A 23,334-nucleotide genomic window follows, 5' to 3' on the forward strand; every position below is an offset into this window, starting at 1 on the left:
CCCGCCGCTACGCGCCGCAACCCGCCCGCCGCCATCTTGGGCCGCGGCCGGGGCGGGCCCCGGGGCTGGGTGGGGGGGAGAGCGGCGGCCGCTGCTCCGGCCGCGCCGCGCTGAGGGGGCAGGTGGCGCGGGGAGGCCGTGAGGGGCGCGGGGGCTGCCGCCCGCCGCTAGCACCGAGGCCCGGCCTGGCCGGCCCCGCGGCTCCGGCGGAGCTGCAGGCTCTGTGGCCCAGCGCTAGAGCAGGGCCGCTTCTGGCGCTTGGGAGGGCACCGGCCCCGCCGGCGGCCGCCTTCGGGCGAGGGGCCCAAGCAGCGGAGGGGCAGCCTGCTTGGGCAGTTGGGTTTTTGTAAAAAAAATCCCCGACACTATATTTCGTTCCCCTCGAGACCCTTCACGGGCCGCTGCGGGCCCTGCCGGGCGCGGGCACAGGCCCCGGTGGCACCCCAGGCGTGGGCTGGGGCCGGTGGGTGCTGGTAAGGCACCGACCAGGAGCAGAGGGGTGCGTTTGAACAGTGCTGGCTGTACCTGCGAACAAAATAGCCTCAAATAGCAGCGTATCAAAGCCCTTTAGAGAGACCGACCCAGTGTTGCGCAAGAGGCTTAGACACAGAACTCTCCTTTTGCCGTCACTCCTCTGTATTTAGTACTCGGGACAACATTTGCATAAAAAGCTGAGGCGATGGGACGGACCGACACGCTGACAAGACTTGTACAGCCTGGACAGTTGTTGAACGTGACATGCACTTAAGGCCTCTTAACACTATTTAAGCAGCATCATTTGTCTTCACAGCAGAAATACACCAGTTCTGTTAACAGAGATACGGGAGGAAAGCACAAAACCAGCCAAGTACGTCAAATGCACCTCATTAGGACAGTATCAAGTGCGACCGATGTGCAAGTAAAACATGAGAAAACAGACTGACTGGTCTGCCTGTCTGTTCCATCTCTCCACAGTCACCCAACAAAAATCAAAGCCATCTTCCTGGCCACCTGAATAAAACTAAGTTACGGGTTACATCATTTATAAGCAGCATTGATTTCTAGCAGGGTAGACGTTAAAAAGAGGCGTTTTAGTCCTTCCTATGGCTTACTACTGTGGATTCACCGGTGACAGTGGGAAACCTGAATGGAAACATTTATCATACATACTGAATTAAATGAAGTAAATCACAGTTATATTGTCATTGTTAGAGTGGAGTACCGTGGTGAGGCATCTACCTCTTTCATTAAGGAACATGCCTCCTCCTCATTTTCAGCAGAAAAGGTCACTATAAAACGCACCATGAATTCTCTATGTGTGGTGTCCCAGCGGTTTACTCGGCTCAGGTCTAAAACTCTCCTCCCGCACCCAACTACCAGTAACCCAGCCTACCTTGGGATTTGAAAGTGAAGCTGTTTTCTCATTTGTGCATCACTTAATAATAAAACTTAGCATCTGGAATTTTGCAATTCTTTGAGTGACCTCCAAGCTAGGAGCTAATCCAAAGCAGCCTCCTACAGGTAGCTGGTGCTGGCTCCAGTGCGCTGAGGAGATAGGAAGCAGTACAGCATGTTTTGGTCAGCAGAGTAAGCAGTTTGTCATTCAGGACACACACTGAGACATTGCCATCTTCACCTAACCATCGCTCTTGCAAAAGCCATGTACACTTTAAAGTTGCATTAAATGTGTGTGTGTGTGTGTGTGTGTGTATATATGTATATACACACCCCTATGGTGATACAGGTGGTGCACTATAAAAGTAGTTGCCTTTTCAGCCCTGCTTTTCCCCAGAGGTGCTGAAGGTGTCCACCTCTCACCAATGCAGGGGTAGCAGAGCATGCCCAGCACGCAGGGCCCCGGGAGAGGGATGGCTTTTGCTGTCTTCAGAGGTTTAAGGGGTTGAATTCCCTCCTCAGACTGGTGCGCCCAGCTCCTGTCAAATTTGAGCGTTTGGCAAACACCAGACAGCACGGCCTGAAGGCTGCTTGGGTTTCAGTGGGCTGAAACCTGCTGTCAGGTGTACGGTTAATTTTCCACGCAGCAGTAGAAACTGCATGCTGCACTACAGCAGTGAGGCAGCCGTTTGCATGGCAGGGTTTTAAACAGCTGTTTCAGAGCTGTTGAAGAGAGATGCCAGTCCTTTCTTTGGAGATGGGTAGGAGGATATCATTCTGGCTCCTCAGTAAGGCGGTTTTATGATGTGTGTGTCCAAATGACAAGCCCTCGGGAGACAAACTGGTAATTAGCACATTTTACAGACTCTCAGGATGATCTAAAACATTTTCCTCTGCACAATAACGCCATGATTATAAACTGTATTCTTCTAGTGCAAGCTGAAAAAGGCAGTATATGATTCCCAAAGCACAGGGTAACTTTGGGCGTTGCTTATGATTTCATGGTTTGTTTCACAGCTGTTTTGCAGTTTGCCCGTAAGAAGCTAATGGCTAAGTTCACATTTCAGTGTAATTCCGTGATGCTGCAGCATAGCACATAACTCGGCTGTGACTTCAGCCGATCCCCCACGGGGATCTCCACCTACGTATAAATGTCACATATATCTCTCTCCCTCTCTCTCTAATACTTGCAGCCGTGAACATTACGTACATAAAATGGAACCTTTTTAAATACAATCTCAACATGCCAAAAATAGATTCTTTCATCAAGTTTCTGCCCTGCAATATCCATCTTTGTTTACAATGTACATATATATTTATATTTTTATATATAGCAACATGAAAATACCATATATAAATATTTACTCTAAATCCCTATATGTGAGGACATACGACAGCATCAGTGGAGCAGTTGCTAGGTACCAGAAGGTCCATGCATTCCAGATGCGGTTTTTTGGGGTTTTTTTTAAGCTGTGGAGATGAATTACTGGGTACATTTAAGCAGGGGAGCATGGACTATGTATACCATCTGCAGACCACTCACCCCCTGCCCATCTATATCTGTGCACAGCACGTGCATTCCTTCTTATGGTATGTACTGTATTTAGTTTTACAGAGCAAATATTTTTGTAGCACAAGGGCAATATCTTACAGAGTGGAATGAAACCAACAGACAAAAGTAAATTCAACCACAGTCTGCAGTGCCCCAAAACAAAACAAAACAAAAAAAAAAAAAAAAGAAAAAGGTCTAATTGCTCCACGGTGCTTCTCATTGCTCTGCAAGTTAGAAACGATGGTTCCAGGCTTGTGAAAAATCAAGCTTTAGACGGGTACTTTTTGTCAGTGTTTTCACTGTTGGTACCAAGGTGTAAGAGCCTTGGATTCAGCTACTATATAGCCCTCCTCTCAAAACTACTACAAAAATAAATCTTGGGCACAATCTCAAAAGAGGCTTCTCTGCTCCGTCTCGGACAGTCCGAGAGCCCACTTACCCAACAAGGCTGCTGATCACAGCACATGGCTGCCAGATCAAGGTTTTATGGACCACAGATTTGCCCACACACCCCTACCCTGAGAATTTTGTACAAATTCTCTGTTCCTGCCGTCTTGCCCTGAACTGAAATAGATTTCACAAACAGAAATGTACCAGTCTGTAGCAACTGGCTGTTTTCAGATAATAAAGTGCTCTTGTTTAATTAGTTACTAGTTAGCAGGGAACTCCAAGGAGAAGGCACACTTTCATTTTCTCCTCCCACTCCTGCACTTCCCCAAGAGTTAAACATGAGATTCATCTAGGTCAACGTCAGTCTCCCCAAGCTCCACGTGCGTGAAGCTGAAGTGAGTGGCCAGCAAGGGGTTCTCCATCCCGTTGTCCTCACTGATGTGAAGGACAGTGTCCCCATGCTGCAGCAAGCTTGTGGTCTCAAGGCCAGCGTAGTCGTCGGTGTCAGAGAGCTGGGTGGGTGGGGTGCTTTGTGCTGTTGTTGGCCAGGACTCCAAGCCCTCCTCTTTTTCCTTCTCCTCAGCAGAAAGTGCCTCACTCTGCAATTGAGGAGAGCCAGTGATCAGGCTCAGAGGAAGTGGGAGGGAGAGGGGGGAAAAAGCGAGGGAACATCAATAAAATATTTTCTCATTTGGAAATACTGTTTACCATAAAGGGCCAGGCACTTGCAGATTATAATTGCAGAATATATTGCCCCAATGATATATTTTTGCTGGTGAATCAAATTTGCAGCAACGATCAGAAAGGTTATCTGATTTCAGTCGTTAACACATCCTCATTGCAGTTTTTTAAGTGTATTTTCAAGACGGGTGTCTTTCATTTGTTCATGGCGAAGGACAACACCCCCAAAAGACACTAGGTATGTGGGTGTATGAAAGTGAGCTCAATGTCACTGACGTGTTGAAGGGATGACTGTGACTGTCCCTGCACTGTCCTCAGTGGTGTCCAACACAGGAAAAGGTTAGACAAGCAATTTCTTTTGGAATGTGGTGCCTTTGCCAGAGCAGTCCTGAGGTTTGGAGGGAGCTGCTCCTTAAGGATGCATGTCTCAGCGAGCAAGCTGTAAAAACCCATTGATGAAAATTTGCACTGGTGAGCAGGCCCAGAAGGACAACTATATGTGGTGGGAAGATGGAAAAGAAGATGCAGGAAATATATTTGCAAATTAAGAATCATTGCATAGATCGAGAAGTGAACGGTTTGCAAAAGGAAGGGGTCAGACAGCAAACTCAGCCTAAAGAATAGATGTCTTCACCCACCTGTCAGCGTTCGTTACAGTGCTGTAATGCATCGGGCATTTCCCTGTAAATTTGCCCTGCAACTGTGATGAAGCAGCAGGTAGACACAAATGATAAAATCATCAATCACGTTACCTGAGCGGTCTGGCTGTGGAGATCAGCTACAACGATGGCAGGTGAGGAAGTCAGCACAGGTTTGCTGAGAGGTTCCTGCTTGCTGGTCGCCTGGGGGCTGCTGTGGCTGCAGCCCTGCTGCGGGGCTGCTGGAGCTGGAGCCGAGGACGGGTCCCCTGGGGAGGCTGTTGTTGCCTCAGGCTGGGCTTCAGTGAAAGTCACCGACCGCTTCTGCTCCGCTGAAGGGTACAAAGCCCAGAAAATTTAATATTAAAATGCTACAAATTGGGAAGGAAAACACAACAAGAAAAGAAGAGAATCTCTGGAGGTTTAACAACGAAGGCAGGATTCATGATTCATTCCATCTTTATAAGCTGTCTAATTGGAGTCCAGTCTAAAGCCTTTTACCCTGGGCTTCCTCTAAAGCCGCAGCAAGAGTCAGGGATCTCCTGAAGAAGACTCACCCTACCTATCCTTGTCATGACTTGGTGAGATAAATGCCACCCATAACATCTTTCCATCCCAGCAGAACATACTGGATTGAATTCCCATGCGAGTTAGTCATTTTTGCCTTCAACCAGGAAAGGAAATATGGAGATGCAAAGGGCAAAAGGAAATGCAAATATATAAGGGAATTGCCCAAGGTTTTGCAGGAAATCTGAGAAAAGAAATAGGACAGCTGATTGCCCCCCATTCCTGCAGACTAAGTCCACTATTTGGGAATAACAGACCAGCACAGGTTGAAGAGAGCTAGACTGAAATGTCACAGTAAACCCGATACCCCTGCTCCTACTCTTACTTATTTGGGATCAATTTTTATGTTTCAGACATCTCCAGCAGTGCTGTTGCCCCAGCACAGTCCTGGCTGAGTGGTTAGAAACCCAGAAAGTTCACAAGCAACCTTTGCTCTGCCAGGTGTTTCCTCCAAAGTTAACTGCTGGCTTCAGATGGTACGGAATACAAACTCCTGCTCTGCTTGGCACTGCTGACTCCTGGAAACATACGGCATGGACTAGAACAGTCCTATTTTCATTTCCATATGCAACCTTTAAAACTCTGCACTGCTTACAAATGATGGGAAATTTCCTTCTTTCTGTTACTCTCTACAGCAGCTTCAGGTTTTGCACATCTGGAGGTTGCGGACAAGGCATCCTGAATAGAGGATTCTATTATATCTATTCATTTCTATATCTATTCAACTCTCTACACCTCTAGGAGACATCATAATTCACTGTCCATGTGCAGTTCTACCTTGAAAGCCTTTGGAGAAATGATCAAAGTGTTTTGAGGGGGTGATCTTCTGATAGGATATCCACTTAGTAGGAAAAAGGATAAAACTGTGAGGACTTAACTTTAATATAGGCTACTAACAACATACTAACTCTAATTTCAGCTGAAACAATGACATAGTATTTTCTGCTTTCAAATATGAAGTGCTGGTTCTGGAAATGCAGCGCTGCCCTACCGCCAGGTTTTGGTTTTGGCTGGATGCTCCGCCTCGTGGTTGAAAGTCGAGCTCCGTGACGGCTACGAGGTTCGGTTTGAGTTTTCTGACGTGACAGCAGTGGTCGCCGAAGCTAAAAGTTGGAAGAAAGAGTCAGGCTGATGTATGTTCACACATTACGCAATTTCTCTGTAAGGAGAACAGATCGTCATTGTCTAAATACTCTAAATGTCCATTCCCTCTACTTTTAGCAGATACATGTTTTAAGGTTTCCATGGCTCAGACATCTTCTTCATATGAGCTTCTGCGGTTTGTGCCTATTCAGTTTCAGTACTGTATGTAATGCAATGCAGACCGTGTTTGTTTAAAACAAAACAAAAAGCCTGCAGAGGAAGAGATTGGGGAATTCAAAAGAACGTGCACCTCCTCCCTTACGGATTTGTCAGGTCTTACAGCTCCGACTTGTGCTACGGTTCCCACTAACTCAGTGGGCTGTGCTAGTATATCACAAATCGGGTAAAAGGGACATGTCACAACCACAAATCGTTTCGAAACAGACGAGAAAAACCAAGCCAATTCAAACAGCAGGAGAGAAGGCTTGTTCGCTCCCCATGTTCTCACCTGCCGTAAGCCTCTCTTCCGCCCCAGGGGCTGCTGCAGAAGAAGGTTCTGCTGTCCTGGCTCACTCTGCACGCTTGCCACCCTGTTAGATGTTGACAGCATTAGGCCAAGCACAGAAGCACCCGATATAACTAGTAGGTGTCCTGGCAATTGTGGCTAAAATAAATAAATAAATAAATAAACCAACCACTAATGGCACAGTCACTTCAAAGAGCAACACTGTCTTTGAAGGATGGGGGGGACGTGTCTGTTGGGTTGTGGCTTCCGGGGCTTAGGAAAGGGTGGGAGGTGGAGTCATGGCATTCAGGACTTGGCCACGCACAGGTAGCATCCAAATATAAATAACTGCAGATTTCAGTTTTCAGTCATTGATTGATGCATCCCACTGAGCAACACTCACTTCTCTGCATCCTTTGCCACATCAATTAAGGCAAGAATATCAGCTTCCTAGCTCAAAAGCTTTCTTATTTGCTTTCCTTTTTCAAGGACAATATTGTAAAACCTACTTTTTTTTTCCTCCCAAATAGACTCCACAGCCTCATCACCATTTTGTCATCTGGTTTTAATTTCAATTTAAGTCAACAAACAAAAAAAACAAACACAAAGTGACAAAGGATCCATTCACATAATGGATGCATGAGTTATGTGAACAAGGCCCCGCACTCAACACTTGCAGCCTTAAGTCTTTTTGGGGCTAACAAACAAAAAAGACAAGTAAACATAAATTACATATTATATATATACATAAACACAGCTTTTTAGTTTTTAATATCTTGGCACAAAATATCTGAAAATCTGCAGTAAAAGAATCTTTAGCAATAAAACATACTCAGCTACATACAATCTCATTCTACTATTCAACTGACCATTTAATCTACTTAAAAATATCACCCTCCCCTCGTTTGTATCAAAACACTGTACTCCTCCAAACAGTTAAAAATTGGTCATTTAGCAGACAGCGGTCACAAAACATTTTATCTGAATGAACTACGTCTGAGAGGAATATGGTTACAACAGCAACTAACATTTAGGATGGACGACTTCTAAATCAGGCAGCTGCTTATTTGGGGCAGACTGGAATCCACTGAGCCACACATCCTATTTAAGCAACTTCCAGCTATATCTGGTATGCATTGTTGACGATTCGGTATTACAAACCATTTTGCCTTCGGCCTGCATTAATCTAAAGGAAACCAACATTCTTTTCTCTAGATGTTTTCCTTTTATCTCCCTGGAGCTGCTCTGTACCACCAACAGGGTGAAGGTTTTATCTCTTGACCTTACAGGAGCAGAGGAAGAAGACAAACCTGAGGACATGGAGGATGTCTATGGAGAGGTTTAAAAAGTTCTGTCTCCTGAACAGCTCGTTCTTTAGTGTGGCAGAAGTTATTTGCCCTTAGAAGGTTTGGTGGAACAGAACATGAGAACTTCCTGATCTGCTCTGGGTCACAGTCGGGTTACCTGACCTGAAAGTCCTATTCCTCCCTGCCTTACCAGTGTAAACTGGCCACACTTTGCACTAAACCATACGCGTGCCTTTCTGCCAGCTCTACTGGGGAGACAATGGGCAACTCCAAGGAGAGAGACAGCTTAAGACCCTGAAGCTGTTTCTCCTCTGGTTGTCTGACCACAGCCTAATAATCCTAGGCATGCCCTCAGCAATCTCACCACAGCTGCAGTGGTTTGGGAAAAAAGGAAAAGCTTCTGCAAACTCAAAGCCAGAGCAAACAAGATACGTTTGAGTCCTTTTCTCCCTCAGACAGCAATTGTGAATGAGATCACCAGTCTCTGGAACATCTTTTCCAGCTTTTACGTAGGGTATTGAGATGATTTACACACAAAGCATCCTAAACATCATGCAAACACCCGCCTATGGATAAGCAGAGTCTCAGAGTTACTTCCAGTTGGTAGGACGGTATTCCTGACCCAGACAATGACTGCAGCACACATGACTGGTAGGTTCAGAAGCAACACAGCATTCCTTATTAACGCAAAGAGACTGCACTTAAATTAGCCTTTAGGTCTGTGATCCAGACTACCCGAAATTACAGCTTGTAGACTTTCTTAATCTTCTCTAGGATTACATAAAAACTTGCCCCTCTGAATTTTAAGAAGTTTTTAGAGTAGTCACCAGTATGTGAATTAAGTAGGAATTAGCTGAAGAAAGTCTTGAAAAAATAGTTTTCTATTGGACTGGCTTTTGAGAATACTGCTACAATTTCTGATGAAGGAACAGTAATTCTTAGTTCTGTGAGTGAGGCGACGTAAATATCTGTAGGAGAAAGACTACAGTTATGGTCAGCACGAAACACTGTTCGTAGTGGTGAAACAAACTCATTTCACGTGCATCATGAAAATGCTTTGATAAAGTTGTTAGGAAAAGGGAGTACATGGACTGCATGCGGGCACAGAGGCTATACATGAGGAAAAACCCAATTCCCATGAAGTAATATGTGCACTGAAGACAAACAATAGGGTGACCAAAAGAAAGGCTGGACTTTGTGTCTTCCTGCTGGAGTCTGGGATTTTCAGCCTGGCTTATATCATAAGTGAAATGAGTTTAGTGAGCTGGTGGATGTTTGTTTCCTTTACCAAATCATTACACAAATTGGTATAATTTGCGATGATCTTATGAGCTGAAATTGCAGATATCTATTGCAGGCAAATGGTGGACCCGAGAGCAGCTGAGTTTTGCAGAGCTGCCCTCAAAACCAGCACAGTTCTGCTGTGGCTGTCTCTTTGCCTTCTATCCCCAAATTCTGAAGAAGGCAAGAGAGAGAGAATTGTAAAGACCGAAAATTTCAGATGAGTGGCTGAATTTTCACATATAACCTTTCACTTCATGAGGGTTTGTGAGGGTTTCTTTTCACATCAAAGAACAGCACTACTGATCTTGTTTCCGTGAAAATTAGAGTGGCAGGCAGACTGCTGGCTCCGTGTAGCCCTCCCTCCTCCTTTTCTGCCTCTCCTTGTTTACCAGACCTGACCAGCAGTATACTGTTTTTCTGGCAGCCTGTGGGACCCAACCGAGGAACACAGAATCAAATGCCATTTCAGCTGACAGTATGTTTCCCTCCTGTGGCAATGTGATCAATAAGAAGGGGGTTTCTGCAGTACATAAGCCAGATTTCTTTCGGAGTATCAAAAGAGAAGTTTTTCCTGCCCACACAAAGATGCTCTGTCACTCTCTGAGTATCTCTGTCAGGAGTATCTTCACAATCGTGTTACTCCCATTACATAGTTGGGGCAGAGACAGGTGAGCAAAAGATCAAACCAAACCAACTTCGTGGAAGCATGTTGCCAGCACTACAAGAAATGACAGCCAGTGCAGTCACACAGTGGGGGCTAAAAGAAATGTTGTCAGGTTGGCAGTTATAATAAGTGATGCTCACGAATTACAAGAAACCATGCAGCCAAAAATATAAGAAAAAAAGAAAGAACAAAGAAGAAAGTAAAACAGAGACAAAGGAAGCAAGGAGTTTAAATGTCGCTTTAAAAAGGTGTACATGCTTGCCACACCATTACGATAGAACATACACACTTTGTGTCCCAAGACATCTGAGTGAGAGGGCTGGTGGACAAAGGCCAGTGGAGAACGGGTTAAAATGTAGAGGAACTCCAGCTCTTGTATTCCCAGACACATCCTTGCCCAGCTAGTGTTAAATCTGCCGTGCGTGCCCTGGCAATGTGAACTCGCCCTGATTTTCCCCATTAGGCACCATTAAGCTAAGGTAGGCATAATGACAAACATTAAAGGGAAATGTGTTTGTGCAACAGATTTCCATTACAGTGACTTCTTGTTCTTCCTTTTTGCTTTGGGAAAATATCCTCTCCTCTCAGATTATAACCACAACAAATCACAATGCTAGACACATATGCTCCTCAGCCCTGTACCCTGTGCTATCTGTTTACTTCTGAGCACTTAAATGCTACCCGCTTCCTGTCTTCCCTGCTTTTCTACATGGCTGGCTCTAAGTGCTGTAGAACAAAGGGAAAGAAACTTTATTCTTTTTTGTGTTTGTCACTATTTATTTAATTTATTTAAAGCTCCTACCTTCCATAGGGGTCTAGCCTCCATATGATTTATTTCTATAAAGAAATATAAATAAAGTCAGTTATGACTAAGCATCAGCTTTGGAATGCAGAAGAGAATCCTGAACAGTTACCATCATGCTCCAGCTGAAATCAAAGTTAAGAAAAACTCAAGTCTTCCTTATGCAAAACTAACACTCCTGATATAAAACCACATTAACTGTCGCATGAACCCCACAGCACAACAGGCTCCCACAATGTCTGCTTTATTACTTCTGTCCTTTAGAGGAGGAATCCAATTTGCACATTCAACAATGCAGTTGAAATATCTTTTCTTCCTCACAGAACTCTAAACTAGCCTTTTTACAAAAAATTGCAGTATTTCCCTGTCTTTGTTCTTTCTAAGGCTTTGCAGCCGTGATGCCCCTCCCTCAGACATTAGCGCCCGCTCCCTGAAAAGAATAATAAACCTCAACAAGAACTGACTCCCAAGTACATCTGTTAACCTTTTTGCCTAAGGAAATCTCTGTACCGTAGAGCATGGTGGAGGATAGTGTCCTGGTCCCCAGCGTGACAGAAATTAGAAGGAACCCACAGTACAGCTGATTACATTTCAGGGTTCAAAATAAATTATTACATTTGAACTCATCCGTTGACTTAGCTGTCTCATAGTCCTCAGCCTCACCACCATTACTAGGAGTGACTCCTCCCCACTGAGCAAGGTCAAAACATTTCAAATTAAACACTGATGTAACCTGGTATCAGGTCATTATGGCTTTAACTCAGATGCAGACCTTCTCCTTTGTCATCCTCCTCAACTGTAGTGAGTTTTTAGCTCTAGGTGAGACACAGCACTTAACTTCTTTGGTTGAGTAATTTCTGTTCTCTTTAGGCCCCAAAACATGCTCGGACGACCAAGCAATCCATTTTACTGTATCACAAAACCAGGTAACAACATTCCTGCCTCTGACAAGAAGCCCATGTCTTTTCCTAACGCCACTTCCACAGCAGTACCAATTAGAGACTGATCTGCCAAAGCAGGATTCACACACACAGAGGACACCACAACTCATGGGATGATCTCAGTGACACCACCAACGATAAACCCTCCATTTGTCAGCTGAGAACGAACAAACGAACAAAGCAGCCTGTCCCCACCCCAAAAAGCCACTACTGACATCTACAACCAACTAACAGAAATAGAAACCATTCACACAAATGCCTCTCAACATATCCACATCTTCAGCCGGTGTGGTAGAGTAACAAGCCAGAGTGTTACCCTCTGTGTTGCCAATGTAGGGAGCCATGTTCTTCTGGAAGGAAACAGAGATGCTCTTGGGACTAGTGACAGCTCTCCGACCTCGCAAGGTGTGAGGGGTTGGGAGGCTCGAGCACAGCAGCAGGACAGTAAGGATGATTAACACGACTGAGCTGGCCGTTAAAGGTGCAGCCCTCCCTTCTAAGCTCTGACCCGTTTGGCAGACATGGCCATAACAGTTTGCACAGGAACCCCCCCGTCCACAGGTAATGGGGAACAGCTAGAACTGAACTCCGGCACTGATGGGGCAGTTTGAAATACATATTAATCGTGATCACCTGCAAGTTTTCTAAGGCGTCATTTGAGAATTGGAAACACTTTGTAAAAATAATGAGAATTACTGTAAAGCACCCACAAAGCACTATATTCCCCAGGTCTTATTATAATTAGTTTTATTAGTGAATGTTAAAGAACACAGCTTGATATTGTTATTAAGTCTTTTGTGGTGACAGCATTGTGAGATGAATGGAAAAACAGATGTCTCTGTTTTATATAAGCCTCTAGACTAATGCTTATAACAGGCTACAGCTAATGCCTCACGGATAATCTTTCTCATGCCTTTCAAGCAATAGCTAAACAAGGGGAAAACCCCGAGGCTAGCCAGCCAGACCGCTATTTTACTTGCTACAGCTTTTTCTTTCCCCTTCCCCTTTAGCCTCCTCAAAGTTACTGGCAATCAAAGCTGAAAACTGAAGGTGGGTTGCTACACCTTTGACTTGCAGGCCTGAATATCAATGAGCCACAAGAGACAAAGATGGAGAGAGCAACAAAAGGTGAGGGGAAGAGACAGAGGAGATTGGAAACGGCTCGTTTCCCAGCACACACACTGACAGACAGGTAGTGTTAACACTGTACCTAGAGAGGCTGCCCTCAGTGGCCAGGCTCGGGGAGTCATCGAGGACATTAGGTTCACTGCAGGAGGGGCAGGGAGATTGAGAATTTAGGGAAAGAAAATGCAAAAAGCATGCGATTGTCTCTGTTTTCAAGGGAAAAAATATCAACGGAATAAAAAAGAAGAAAAAAAAAAAAAAAGGACGGTAACATTAATTGGTCTTGCAGGCTCAACAGCACATATATGACTCAGAGGAGCTGAAAGAACATCTGATAACGGGAACAGCCTTTAGAGGGAGTTTACTGTACGTGGAGACTTAATACATCTCTGCCGAGAACTGGGGAGCTGGGAAGTTCAGTAGGATGCGTTTCCACAGGAAATAAGGGCAGGGAACTGTTTTCAAAGCCATTTTCCTGCAGCATTTCCATTTATTTTGGTTCTATTTACTTCCAGCTTCATAGAAAGCTTTTTTCTTCCCCCTTCCTCACGAGCCAGTTCTCCCTGAGGGAGGGCTAATCTATCTCCCGTGAGCTATAGACCACTCTCCTTCTGGTAGGACTCTAAGGACAAACATCTGGAAAACAAGGTCTTTAGTGCAATTAAACTGTAAGTAAACAGCTGGCACGGATCCTGGCAAATGAGTACATAATCACATTGCTTTTCTACACTTCAGCCATTTGGGCAGGAGCAGCCTTCTCAGCCCATAGGAAAAACATGAAAGAAAGAAGGCAGTCTGCTGGGTTACCAGCAGGAAAGCAATAATAATATTACTTAACGTTAATTAGTTTACGCTTGTGAGGCAGTCTGAAAGCCCAGAGACCATCCATAAATAAAAAGGGCATGACGTTGTGGACTATGATTATGCTTGCTGAGCTTGTACTTCCCTACACAGATGAAAAGCGATTCTCCTGGTATACCGTGTACTTAAAAAGTAGAGAGCAAAGCTCTGTTGTAATTAAAGTCTTTTTTTCTCAGCATCACTGTGACTTGGGATTGCACAAAGCAAACATTGCTATCAGTCAACTGTGACTCTTATGAAGCTTATGCATTGAAGATGGTAGTGAAAGATTGAGGAAAATGCAGTCTTGCATATTAAGTTTTCAAGAAACAAAGGGACTGAATCAACTGAGTTCAAAAGTCAAATAAGTTCCTGTAAGCCCTTTTGTGAAAACTCCCAGATAAAAATCTGTGTAACTTCTCTCTTGTAAATCACTTCTCCTATCTCTGCTGGTATGTACCACAGCTGTTACTTTTCCTTCGTGTATTAAGGTTATTTCTTTAATTCCAAGCGAGACTGGGGAGGGAACAATGTTGTTTGATTTTCCAAGGCTGGTCAAGAGATAATGTAGAATTTATTCTTTAAAGGTTCAAAGGAAATAACATAAATCAATCTGTCCATTGTCAGATATCCTTGGATAACTATGTCACAGACAAATAAAACAATAAACATTGCTTACTTTGAAAAAAGATCCCATTTAAATGCAAAACTTCTCTCTACATCTTCTAAAGATGTGTATTTCCCAAATTCCAATCTCTTTCTCACACTCCATGTTAACCAGGAATAAGTTATTTCTATCAACAAGTATATTTCTAGTTTTAAACAGCATTAAATCTCGTCTTTGAACTTGACATTCAGTTTCTGTGATGAGCTAGCTACTGTTCTAGGAAGTACAAAGACTACATGGAAGAAAACAAAGTGAATCAAATAGAATGCCTCTTCCCCCCTTTCCAGCTTCTCAGGGTTCCTCCCCACTCCTTACACAGACCGGGTACGGTCCCCTGGTTCAATGCATAACCCCAGAATCACGTGTTTCTTTTTGCTGTCCACCGTAGTAGCAAAGGAAAATAATAGTGCTGAGGGTTTCTGAAGGTATTTAAGAGGAAGGGTTCTGTGGATGGCAGCTTGCTCTTATGGACCTTACACAACACATCATCCTGGAAAATCATTCTTTCCAACCCTGCATCCTTGGTTCAACACGATTTCAGGATGAATAAATTTAGCATCACTATGCTGGCACTGATTCTACTATCCCACGTCTCTGACGTACACATAATATACCTGCACCATTTCTGCTCTTGTGAATATAATGGGAAAGGTGAAAAGTCCATGTCGTTACCTTTGGCTGGGTAACATGCCCACCTCAGCCTGAGGTGCGGACACGCTGGAGAGATGGCTGGAGAACCGCCTCCTCCCAATGGCACCCATAAGGTATGCTTCTTGTTCACTTACCACACTGGGCATGCTCAAGGAGTCATCTAGAAAGAAAGGAAAAACAGGAAAGGAGAGGAAATAACCACCCCAAACCCCACCTACACATTCACAGTTGTCAAGAGATAACAGGATGCCAAAGGTGTACCCAACACTTTACTTACCAAGGCGCCAAGCCTGCAAATTTGAATGCTTCCATTAGATTTTACAGTCACAGTTCAGAAAGACATATCCATGAAACCCTGCAGGATGAGGAACTCAGCACACACGGGGAGGGGGTTTATGTATGCTTTCAGCTTATATGGCTCTCGAAAACGTGTTTGGGAAACTCGGCTTCCACTAGGGCTTAATTCCTGTGATTAATACATTGTTTGTTGATACACAGTGTTTTCTGGCATAAAGGTTGTAACTGGACATTTTGCTGTTATGAAATAAACTGCAGCTATGATATAGCAAAGCACATTTACCAAAGTTACAATACTTGACAGCAAAATGCAGAACTGACACCCTTGAACACTCCTCGGGACATGCGTTTTAAAACGTTATCCAAAAAAAGGACAAATTGACTCTACATCATACTGCAACTGAGTTACGCACACAGTTGGATTGTGATCAGGACTGCTTGAAATTGTCAGTGCCTTTTCAAATTACCTGAAGTACCTGGAAAGAAATACCTCTTCTGTGGGTTTTACCATGACAACTTCTAACTACAAATAAATAAATAAAACAAAGGGGAAGTTTTGTGTAATTTTCTCTTTTCTTCTCAACATTTTCCAATTTTGATATACTGAAATATTTTATGGCAGCATTAAGCCAAGGCAGGGCTGAGGTAATACGGCCGTACGCAAATGGGAAGATAGTGCTCAGCGTTCCACACAGTGGCTCATAATTAATCTGAGGCTGAAACCAGAGTTTGCCACAGTGAGTTTCTGAGCAATGTATCAGCAGTACCATGCTGAGCGGATCGTACAATGTTTAATGATGAACCCAGCTAAAATAAAGCTGGGCTGAGCCTGGAAAGTTTCAGGCTGTTCTTTCCCAAAAGGCAATTCTGCTGTAACCACACAGGCCTTTTTTTGAGGCACCCATTTCCACTCCTCATGTTTGCCTTTGGGGAATAGTCAGCAGTCCTCAGATAGAGGAGTGAAGCACCTGAGTTTCAGGCATTGAGGCAACCAACAGTTGCAGCACCAGAAGAGAGTATCCCTGCTAAAGTAGGGGGGAGCCCAAGCCTGATGACGTATGAGCAGAGTTTTCTACCCTGGCTTTCTGTGATGGACAACCCAGAAACAATAGGCAGCTCAGAAACAGAGAGAAGGCAAAATTCCAAGAATAACATGAAACTGTAACGACAAAGCAACATTCAGGTCATTGCAGATTAGTCCCCAAAAGTTTCACCACCCTATTCCTTCTAAACTGGTGCCAGAAAGCCTGGCAACTCCTGAACATGCCTGCCGACCGAAAGCGAGATCAAGCTTTTGTTGTCAGTAGGTTTAAGGCTTAATTTCCTCTGCTAATCGAGTAACACAAGCACACAGACATTCCACCCTGCAGAAAGTCACGGCTGGACCCCTTGCAGCACAATGACAAGGTATTCCACATCGGAGCACCTGGAGAGAAGCGATGAGCAGGGAGTACTGAGGTCCTGCAGGAACAGGATCCTAACTACAGAGCCTAGGGCCAGGACGCAGGTCAGAGAAGGCTGGTTGCCAAGTGCCTTGCCAGCACTGTGAGGACTGCATCGCAGCCCAGGTCTCGCACACTAAAAATCTGCCAGTGCCCTTCCCTTTCCCCTGCCCAGCGCTCGGGGGAACGAGGAGGTGTGCAACGACCCAAGCTTTAGCACCTTGAGCTGTGTAGCGACCACACCGGTTTCTCTGCCTCATGCCTCTGTGGTCTTTTGTTCACACTGGGACGGGGACAACTGCCTTCCCCTCCCAGCCATCCTCTGGGGCATCAAGAAAACATCTTCAGTGCTGGGGGCTTAACTCAAATCAGTAGTCACGTACTTTCTTCATCCTCCTCATCCGTGCGGCTCAACGTGTCCTGCGAGGCCTGCTGGGAAGGCTCGCTGTCCTGCTCCCAGACCGTGCCAGTGCCGGTGTTGGAGCGGGACATGGTGGCCAGGCTCAGGCGGTAAGCGGAGGTGGAGGTCCCCACGGTGCTGACAGATGTCTTCCCTTGGTAAGCTGCACAAGAGTGGGAAAACCAAACCCGAGTCAGTGATGGCACCGGAAATCAAAAACCAGCCAAGCATTCCTGTCACGTCAGGCACCTGGTTGTGCCCAGACTAGTGGGGCAGGGGTGATAAACCAGACACGGCTGCCCCAGCTCACCTCAGCTCTCCAAAATCTCTGCCTGTTCCTCTTACGCAGTCTGGTTTTCTCCCTTAACCTTGGCGCCATTTTTTCCAGATCAGCTTCAACATTTAGGAACAAGGCAAATTATTACCAAGGAAACGAGGCTGAGGCATTTTCTTTCGAATTTGTTTTCTCTTCTTGGGAACAAAGCACATAAAACCTCCTGCCGTGCGTAAGCACTGGCTGCCATCTCGTGGCAACAAGAGCGGCTGTGAGAGGAGAACGTGTCCCCTCGTGCAGGGGCGAACGCAGCGCACCGGCAGCTCAGGGACGCCGGGCTGCACCTTGCAGTGGAGAAAAATAAAGAAGAAACCAAGAGGAGAGAGGAGCAGGCCGATCTGCTGCAGAAAAGCTGACGTGTTGCTGCATGAGCAGCTTTGGCTTTAGGGAGATGTGGCTGGGGGCTCACGCATTGGGGGCTGCACGGGCCAGCTGGGACGGCGAGCGGCAGCTACTGGGAGACGGGACTCGGTGGAGTAAGTGGGCACGGCAAGGTGCGTGTCACTACCGACCTGGCTTGTGCTGGCTGTCCAGCGATAAGCCTGGGCTGGGCACAGGGCCCGATCCGGGGCAGGCTGCTGGGGGGCAAGTCGATGACCCCATCCCCTCCTGGGCAGCAGGAAGGTCTGGCCTCACAGGTTAACGTACGAGTGAGCCCGCTGGCCAGGTTGGGCTGCTGGCCCTCGGCTCTCCCCGCTCCTCCTTACCAGACCCGCTGTGCACTGCCTCTTTCAGGATCTTCAGCTCGTTGTTGAATTCGGCAATGAGGGAGCTCTTGCAGAGCGGGCGCGGGATGAACCGTCTCTCCAGCTGGTCGGCGATGTGCTGTCGGGCAGTCAGCTCCTCGTGGTTCTCGGCTGGCTGGGCCAGCAGCTGCAAAATTGGGACAGGTTAGCGCTGCAGGGAAATGATGCCCAGGGAACTGGGAGTAGTCTCCAGACCAGCAGGAGCCTGCAGCCAGCAGACTGTCCTCGTTGTAGGCATGAGGTGTTTGACTCCAGCTACAAGGTTTCCACCTGTCTGTCAGGGACAACCTTACGTTTGACTGAACAGATATCAAAACCTCACTGACACTGGTGCGTGGGGAGGAAGGCTTGCTTATGCTAAGCTCTACCCTCAGACGTGAGACAGCTCCTTTCTCCAGAATGATTCAGTCTGTCAGGGTGGTGAGACACGGTACCATGGGTACGTGGGGTACCATGTGCTAGCCTACCTGGTTAGCAGGGAAGAGCCACGATTAACTTAAGCCCAGGCTGCCTCAGCCTAGCAGCTGTCTGTCCATCCACAGAAGTCCTGTCAGAACCTTCACCCACGAGATGGGAAGTGGAGTGGTCCTTCCTGGCTGTTACCTGTATTGCCTGGCTCTATGCAGAAGAGAGATTTCTGGAAGATTTCTGCCAACTATGCCAACCCCCTCCTAGGTGCAGAGCATCCACGCTACTTCCAAGTGCTTTGAGGGTCTTTGTTGCAAAAGCAAGTCCGCATGCAAGCCCTCTTGGTCAAGCCTGAGAGTACTTTCCCATCCAGGGGAACTAAGACTAGCTGTGCTCCATGGATCAGAGCTCCTGTGTGACTGGCAGTGTCACCTAGGAAGAAGCCCTGTGATTTAGTTTCAAAGGGTTCCCAGGCTACTAACTTCTGAAAAGCCACTCCCTACATAAACACAGTTCTTCCAGAAGTGCTGTTCCTCTGTTCTCAGCAGGGGAACAAAGGGTATCTTGCCTTCAGGGAGTGATCTATCAGGAGCCAAAGCAATGGTTACCTTGCACTGGATGAAGGGCCGAAGGAGCACAAAGATAGGGATCCGTGTTCGTACGATAAAGTCGAGGAAATCCCACAGGGCCAGCCCTCCCACCTTCCGCAGTGCCATCTCTTTGACTTGCAGGCTCAGCCAGTACCACTGGCTGTCCAGTTGGCGTTCAAAGCAAACAAGGATCACCTTCAGGGCTACAGGGGAACACACACCAGCAAACGGCAGTCAGAGGTGCTATCAGTGTCCCTTGCAAGCATGGAGGGAGGAATGGGGGGGGGGGGGGGGCCCACAGTGGGCACCAACCTACACAGGCATGCATGCATGCACGTGCACATGCACACCCACACACCTCAGACTCACAACTGTCTTTTTTTATCAGTCTCCAAACGTGGCAGGGAAGGAGGGCAACCTTCTTACATTAAAGGCTTCAGGATCAGGACTGAGAGTCCCATTTGCAAATAAATTTTCCTACTTCACATCTAAGTTCCTCTGTGTTTTCTTGCTGTAGTTTCCAATCTCCCTCCCTGCAGATTTCTTTTGTCTTCCTGGAATTCAGATATTTTGAAAGCAGCTCAGGGGTGAGTACAACCCTGGCTGATCAGACAACCTCAAAAATTCTGATCAAGCATATCCACACAAAGAGTCAGCCTGTGAGCACAATAACCTCCAGGTTATTTATGGGCTAATGAAAAGAACCTTTCTAGCAGCGCAGCTGCATGAGTCATGGCCAAACTGTAATCTAAACAAAAATATGGTCCAGTAAGCCAAGGGCCGTAATTCACAAGAGCACTGTGTTACAAATGGGGATGAACAGCGACGAGGTTCAAAACAATGCTGTATATTAAGGTGGGCAGTGACCAAGATATTTCACAGGAGAGACAAGGAATGTCCTCCTTTCCATGCTCCCCTGGTCTGGAACAAACAGGGAGGCCCGGGAATTGCTGGGGGAAGGCTGAGTACTCCATTTTCCTTGATGGGATGGCCAAGACATTTCAGCCATCACACATACATATCCAGGTTTGTTGGGGTGGGGGAACTAAATCAGTTGGTGAACTGCCTTCTTTTATCAGTGTTACCCCACTCCTCAGACACGGGTTAACGCAGACCTGAATATAAGTCTTTAGATAAATACTCTCACAAAGTCATAAAACACAGCAGCTGTTTGAAGGAGCGAGAGCTTTGAGACAAAACACTCTAACCATATAGCTCTGACAACCTGCAGTGCTGCTGCATCTCCAATTCAATGATTTTTTTCTTTCTTTGTGCCAGTGGGTCATATATGAGAAAATATAGTACTACCTTGCAGCAGTATATAGCGAGTAGAGGGAATACCAGTCAGTAAGGACCGTGTGTGCGCAGGGCCAGCAGGCACTTCACCCTAGCTAGCCAAGGGCCAGTAAAGTTGTGATATTAGAGGCTGATAGGCAGCGTGACTTGCCTTTCGTGGCTTCACTGCTATATTCTGGCAGTATGAAAACTGAATGACTTCTACCTGTGCTGCAGTCTCCTCCAGCTGCAGTGCAGACACTGCTCACATTGCAATAGATTCCAGAGGTACTCCTGGCTTCGTGCTCTGGCCTGGCCCCTTGTTCAGGACAAGACCTAAAGCAGCTCTAAAGAGCTCAGTAAGCTCCTGCCTGAGAGGGTTTTCTTTGGTGCTGCCTACGGTCTTGAACACTCCATTTTGTCCCTTCTCAGTGGTCAGAAGAAGCCATCACTCACCCAGGTAGGCAGCCTGGCTGGTGGACTCTGCGAGTCCTTCCCGCCGCAGGTCCTTCCCCGCATCCCCTGGGGTGGAGCAATGGGCAGGGGAGCTCTCCAGCATAAAATTCTTGCTGCGGGAAGTGCTGATGATGCGAGGTGGCAGGAGGATATTGATAACAGTCTGGAGCAGCAGCAGGACCTCTGGCTGCTCCAGCCAGGGGCTGTCTGAGATGCATTGGGAAGGGAGAGAGAGAGAAAGATCAGGCTACATCCCATCAAAGACACCCAAAAGATCCAGACCCTGTTCAGTTCCAAAATGGGATGCAATCTCAAATGTCCCCTAAGCCAAAACTCCGTCCCCCACACCTTGTTATGCTGCTTCTCCTCCTGCAAGCAAAGGCAAAGTTTATTTTAGCACCAACAGAAACACACAAGAACACAGAGCTATACAGCACAAAGAAATGTCCTGTTCAGTTGTCTCATGATCTCATTTCCTTTTGACATTCCCCTTTCCCTTTACTTTTTGCTTTCATGTAGGGATTCACCAGTGATCACCCTCTATAGAAGAAAGCAAGGAGCAGGACTTGTGCCAGACAAGCGGCATGGATTGGGCAGACTGAGATCCACAGGGGCACACAATTTCTGCGACCTCTGCTTCCCTCTGTGGCTTCTGCTACAACAGATTTGTCTTGCCCTGCACTCCAGTTTCAAAAGAAGGAGCACATCTGTGTAAGACCTGACTCAAGAACCATGGCACAGCTGAAACAAAGAGAAGAAACAACAACAAGTACTTCTCCCAGTGGGGCTCTTTTCAGTCTCGGACCCAACAGGCACTTAGCTGACACACTGCCAGTGACAGAAAACCAAATTAAACAAGCAAACAAACAAACAAACCCCCCAAAACAACAGAGGGCAGGGAAAGTGCAAACATCAGTTGTCAGAAAAGGGGGAGAAAAATTCTTTTTGTTAAATTAGTCAGACCTTTGCTTCCAGATCCTACTGTGAGCACAAATGGAATCAGTAGGTTTAAAAGCATTCCTTCCCTTCTTTCCTGATTGGTGAATGGGGAGACGACATGGCTTAGGGGGAAATCTTCTTTCAAAGCCTGTGCAGTAATAATAAGAAAGGATTAAATGATTTCATCGGCAGATCATGCACACAAGTTACTGCAGGGAATGACGATCCCCTGGGCACCCTGTTTACACAGTACAACACCAGCATTGACGACCTGATTGAATTAGAAGCTGTGAGACCACTTAGTCAGGAGCAAAAGGAATTCACAGAGTAACACAGGTGTCACCTTCTCTCCTCAGAGCCAAGATGTAAGAAGGCCAGATTCCATAGATACCATTACCAAAATTGGATGTATCCCACAGGAGTCAGCTGAGTGTTTGTCCTAAACTCTGCACTGCTGTAAACGGCATCAGGATCTGACCCAGGCTATGGGGAATAAAAAAAGGAACAGAGGAAACTGCAAAAAGGGCATAATCTAAATATTCTGCTGTCCAAACATGGAGGTTATTCCCAAACACATTTTTTGTTCTGCCTCACTTTGTACTGTCCAATCATCCTCCCCAACGCAAGGAATGAACTGAAAAATAAACAAAATTCATGTTTACTCCTTGACACATAGTCAAGCCTAGACTGAAAAGTCTTTCATCTTCTTTAGAGGAGGTAATACAAATAAAGGACTGTCACTAGAACCTCTGCTCATTTACAGCTTCTCAGTTGCTGCAGACTTGGCTGTGAAATGCAACTGAACCTTGCAACCCCTCAAGCTTGCAGACCTGGGCTGAGAAATTCCAGGACAAGATGTTTTCTGATGGGGTGTGAAGTACTTCTGTTTCATATCCTGCTGGAAGTATTAGGAATTATGATCACTCCCATCTTTTTTTGACACGTTTGGTTTTCATTACATTTCAAGTTCATGAACAAGTGAGCAGGGAGAAGATGAAAACAAAAGTAAAAAGTCCCAATACTTTAAAAAAATATTAATTTGGCATCTGGTTTTTAAAAAGAGAAAAGACCTCAGAGAAGGTGAAGGTGGCCCTTTTTTTGCTTTTGATTAAAGAACCATTACCTCAGAGTTGGAAGAAGTCTGTCCTCTTTCTATGTTGGTACCAAAAAGCATTTGTGTGCCTCATGCTCTGAGGGACAGCAGAGTGTTTTGGTCCCTGTAAGCCTTCCTTCCCAAGCTGCCCTGCTGCTCAGAAATACCTGCTGAAGTACTCAACTGAATGTGCCAATGCATATTTAAAAATGCAGGTTGGAGCTAGATTAGGAAATTTATCCCTTTTTTGGTCACCATTCTCTCTGATTTCATGCCAATGGGG

The 23,334-nt window shown here is 46.0% G+C and overlaps 1 protein-coding gene across 1 annotated transcript in view; it reads right to left on the minus strand.

Annotated features, from left to right (window-relative positions):
- Positions 1–3,540: 3,540 nt before the first annotated feature.
- The window catches only part of UNC80 (unc-80 homolog, NALCN channel complex subunit), a 129,844-nt gene continuing 110,050 nt past the window's right edge, over positions 3,541–23,334 (minus strand). The window contains exons 55-65 of the mRNA XM_056348450.1: positions 21,983–22,106; positions 21,020–21,226; positions 19,307–19,491; positions 18,252–18,417; positions 17,194–17,373; positions 15,093–15,231; positions 12,999–13,055; positions 6,794–6,875; positions 6,194–6,305; positions 4,750–4,967; positions 3,541–3,915 (exon numbers count right to left, since the gene is read on the minus strand). Coding sequence (XP_056204425.1) covers positions 3,649–3,915; positions 4,750–4,967; positions 6,194–6,305; positions 6,794–6,875; positions 12,999–13,055; positions 15,093–15,231; positions 17,194–17,373; positions 18,252–18,417; positions 19,307–19,491; positions 21,020–21,226; positions 21,983–22,106 — 1,737 coding nt within the window. The 3' untranslated portion in view covers positions 3,541–3,648. The remainder of the gene's footprint in view (positions 3,916–4,749; positions 4,968–6,193; positions 6,306–6,793; positions 6,876–12,998; positions 13,056–15,092; positions 15,232–17,193; positions 17,374–18,251; positions 18,418–19,306; positions 19,492–21,019; positions 21,227–21,982; positions 22,107–23,334) is intronic.

Source organism: Falco biarmicus, chromosome 8 (assembly GCF_023638135.1).
Source record: "Falco biarmicus isolate bFalBia1 chromosome 8, bFalBia1.pri, whole genome shotgun sequence".
In the NCBI taxonomy this organism is placed as follows: Eukaryota; Metazoa; Chordata; class Aves; order Falconiformes; family Falconidae; genus Falco; species Falco biarmicus.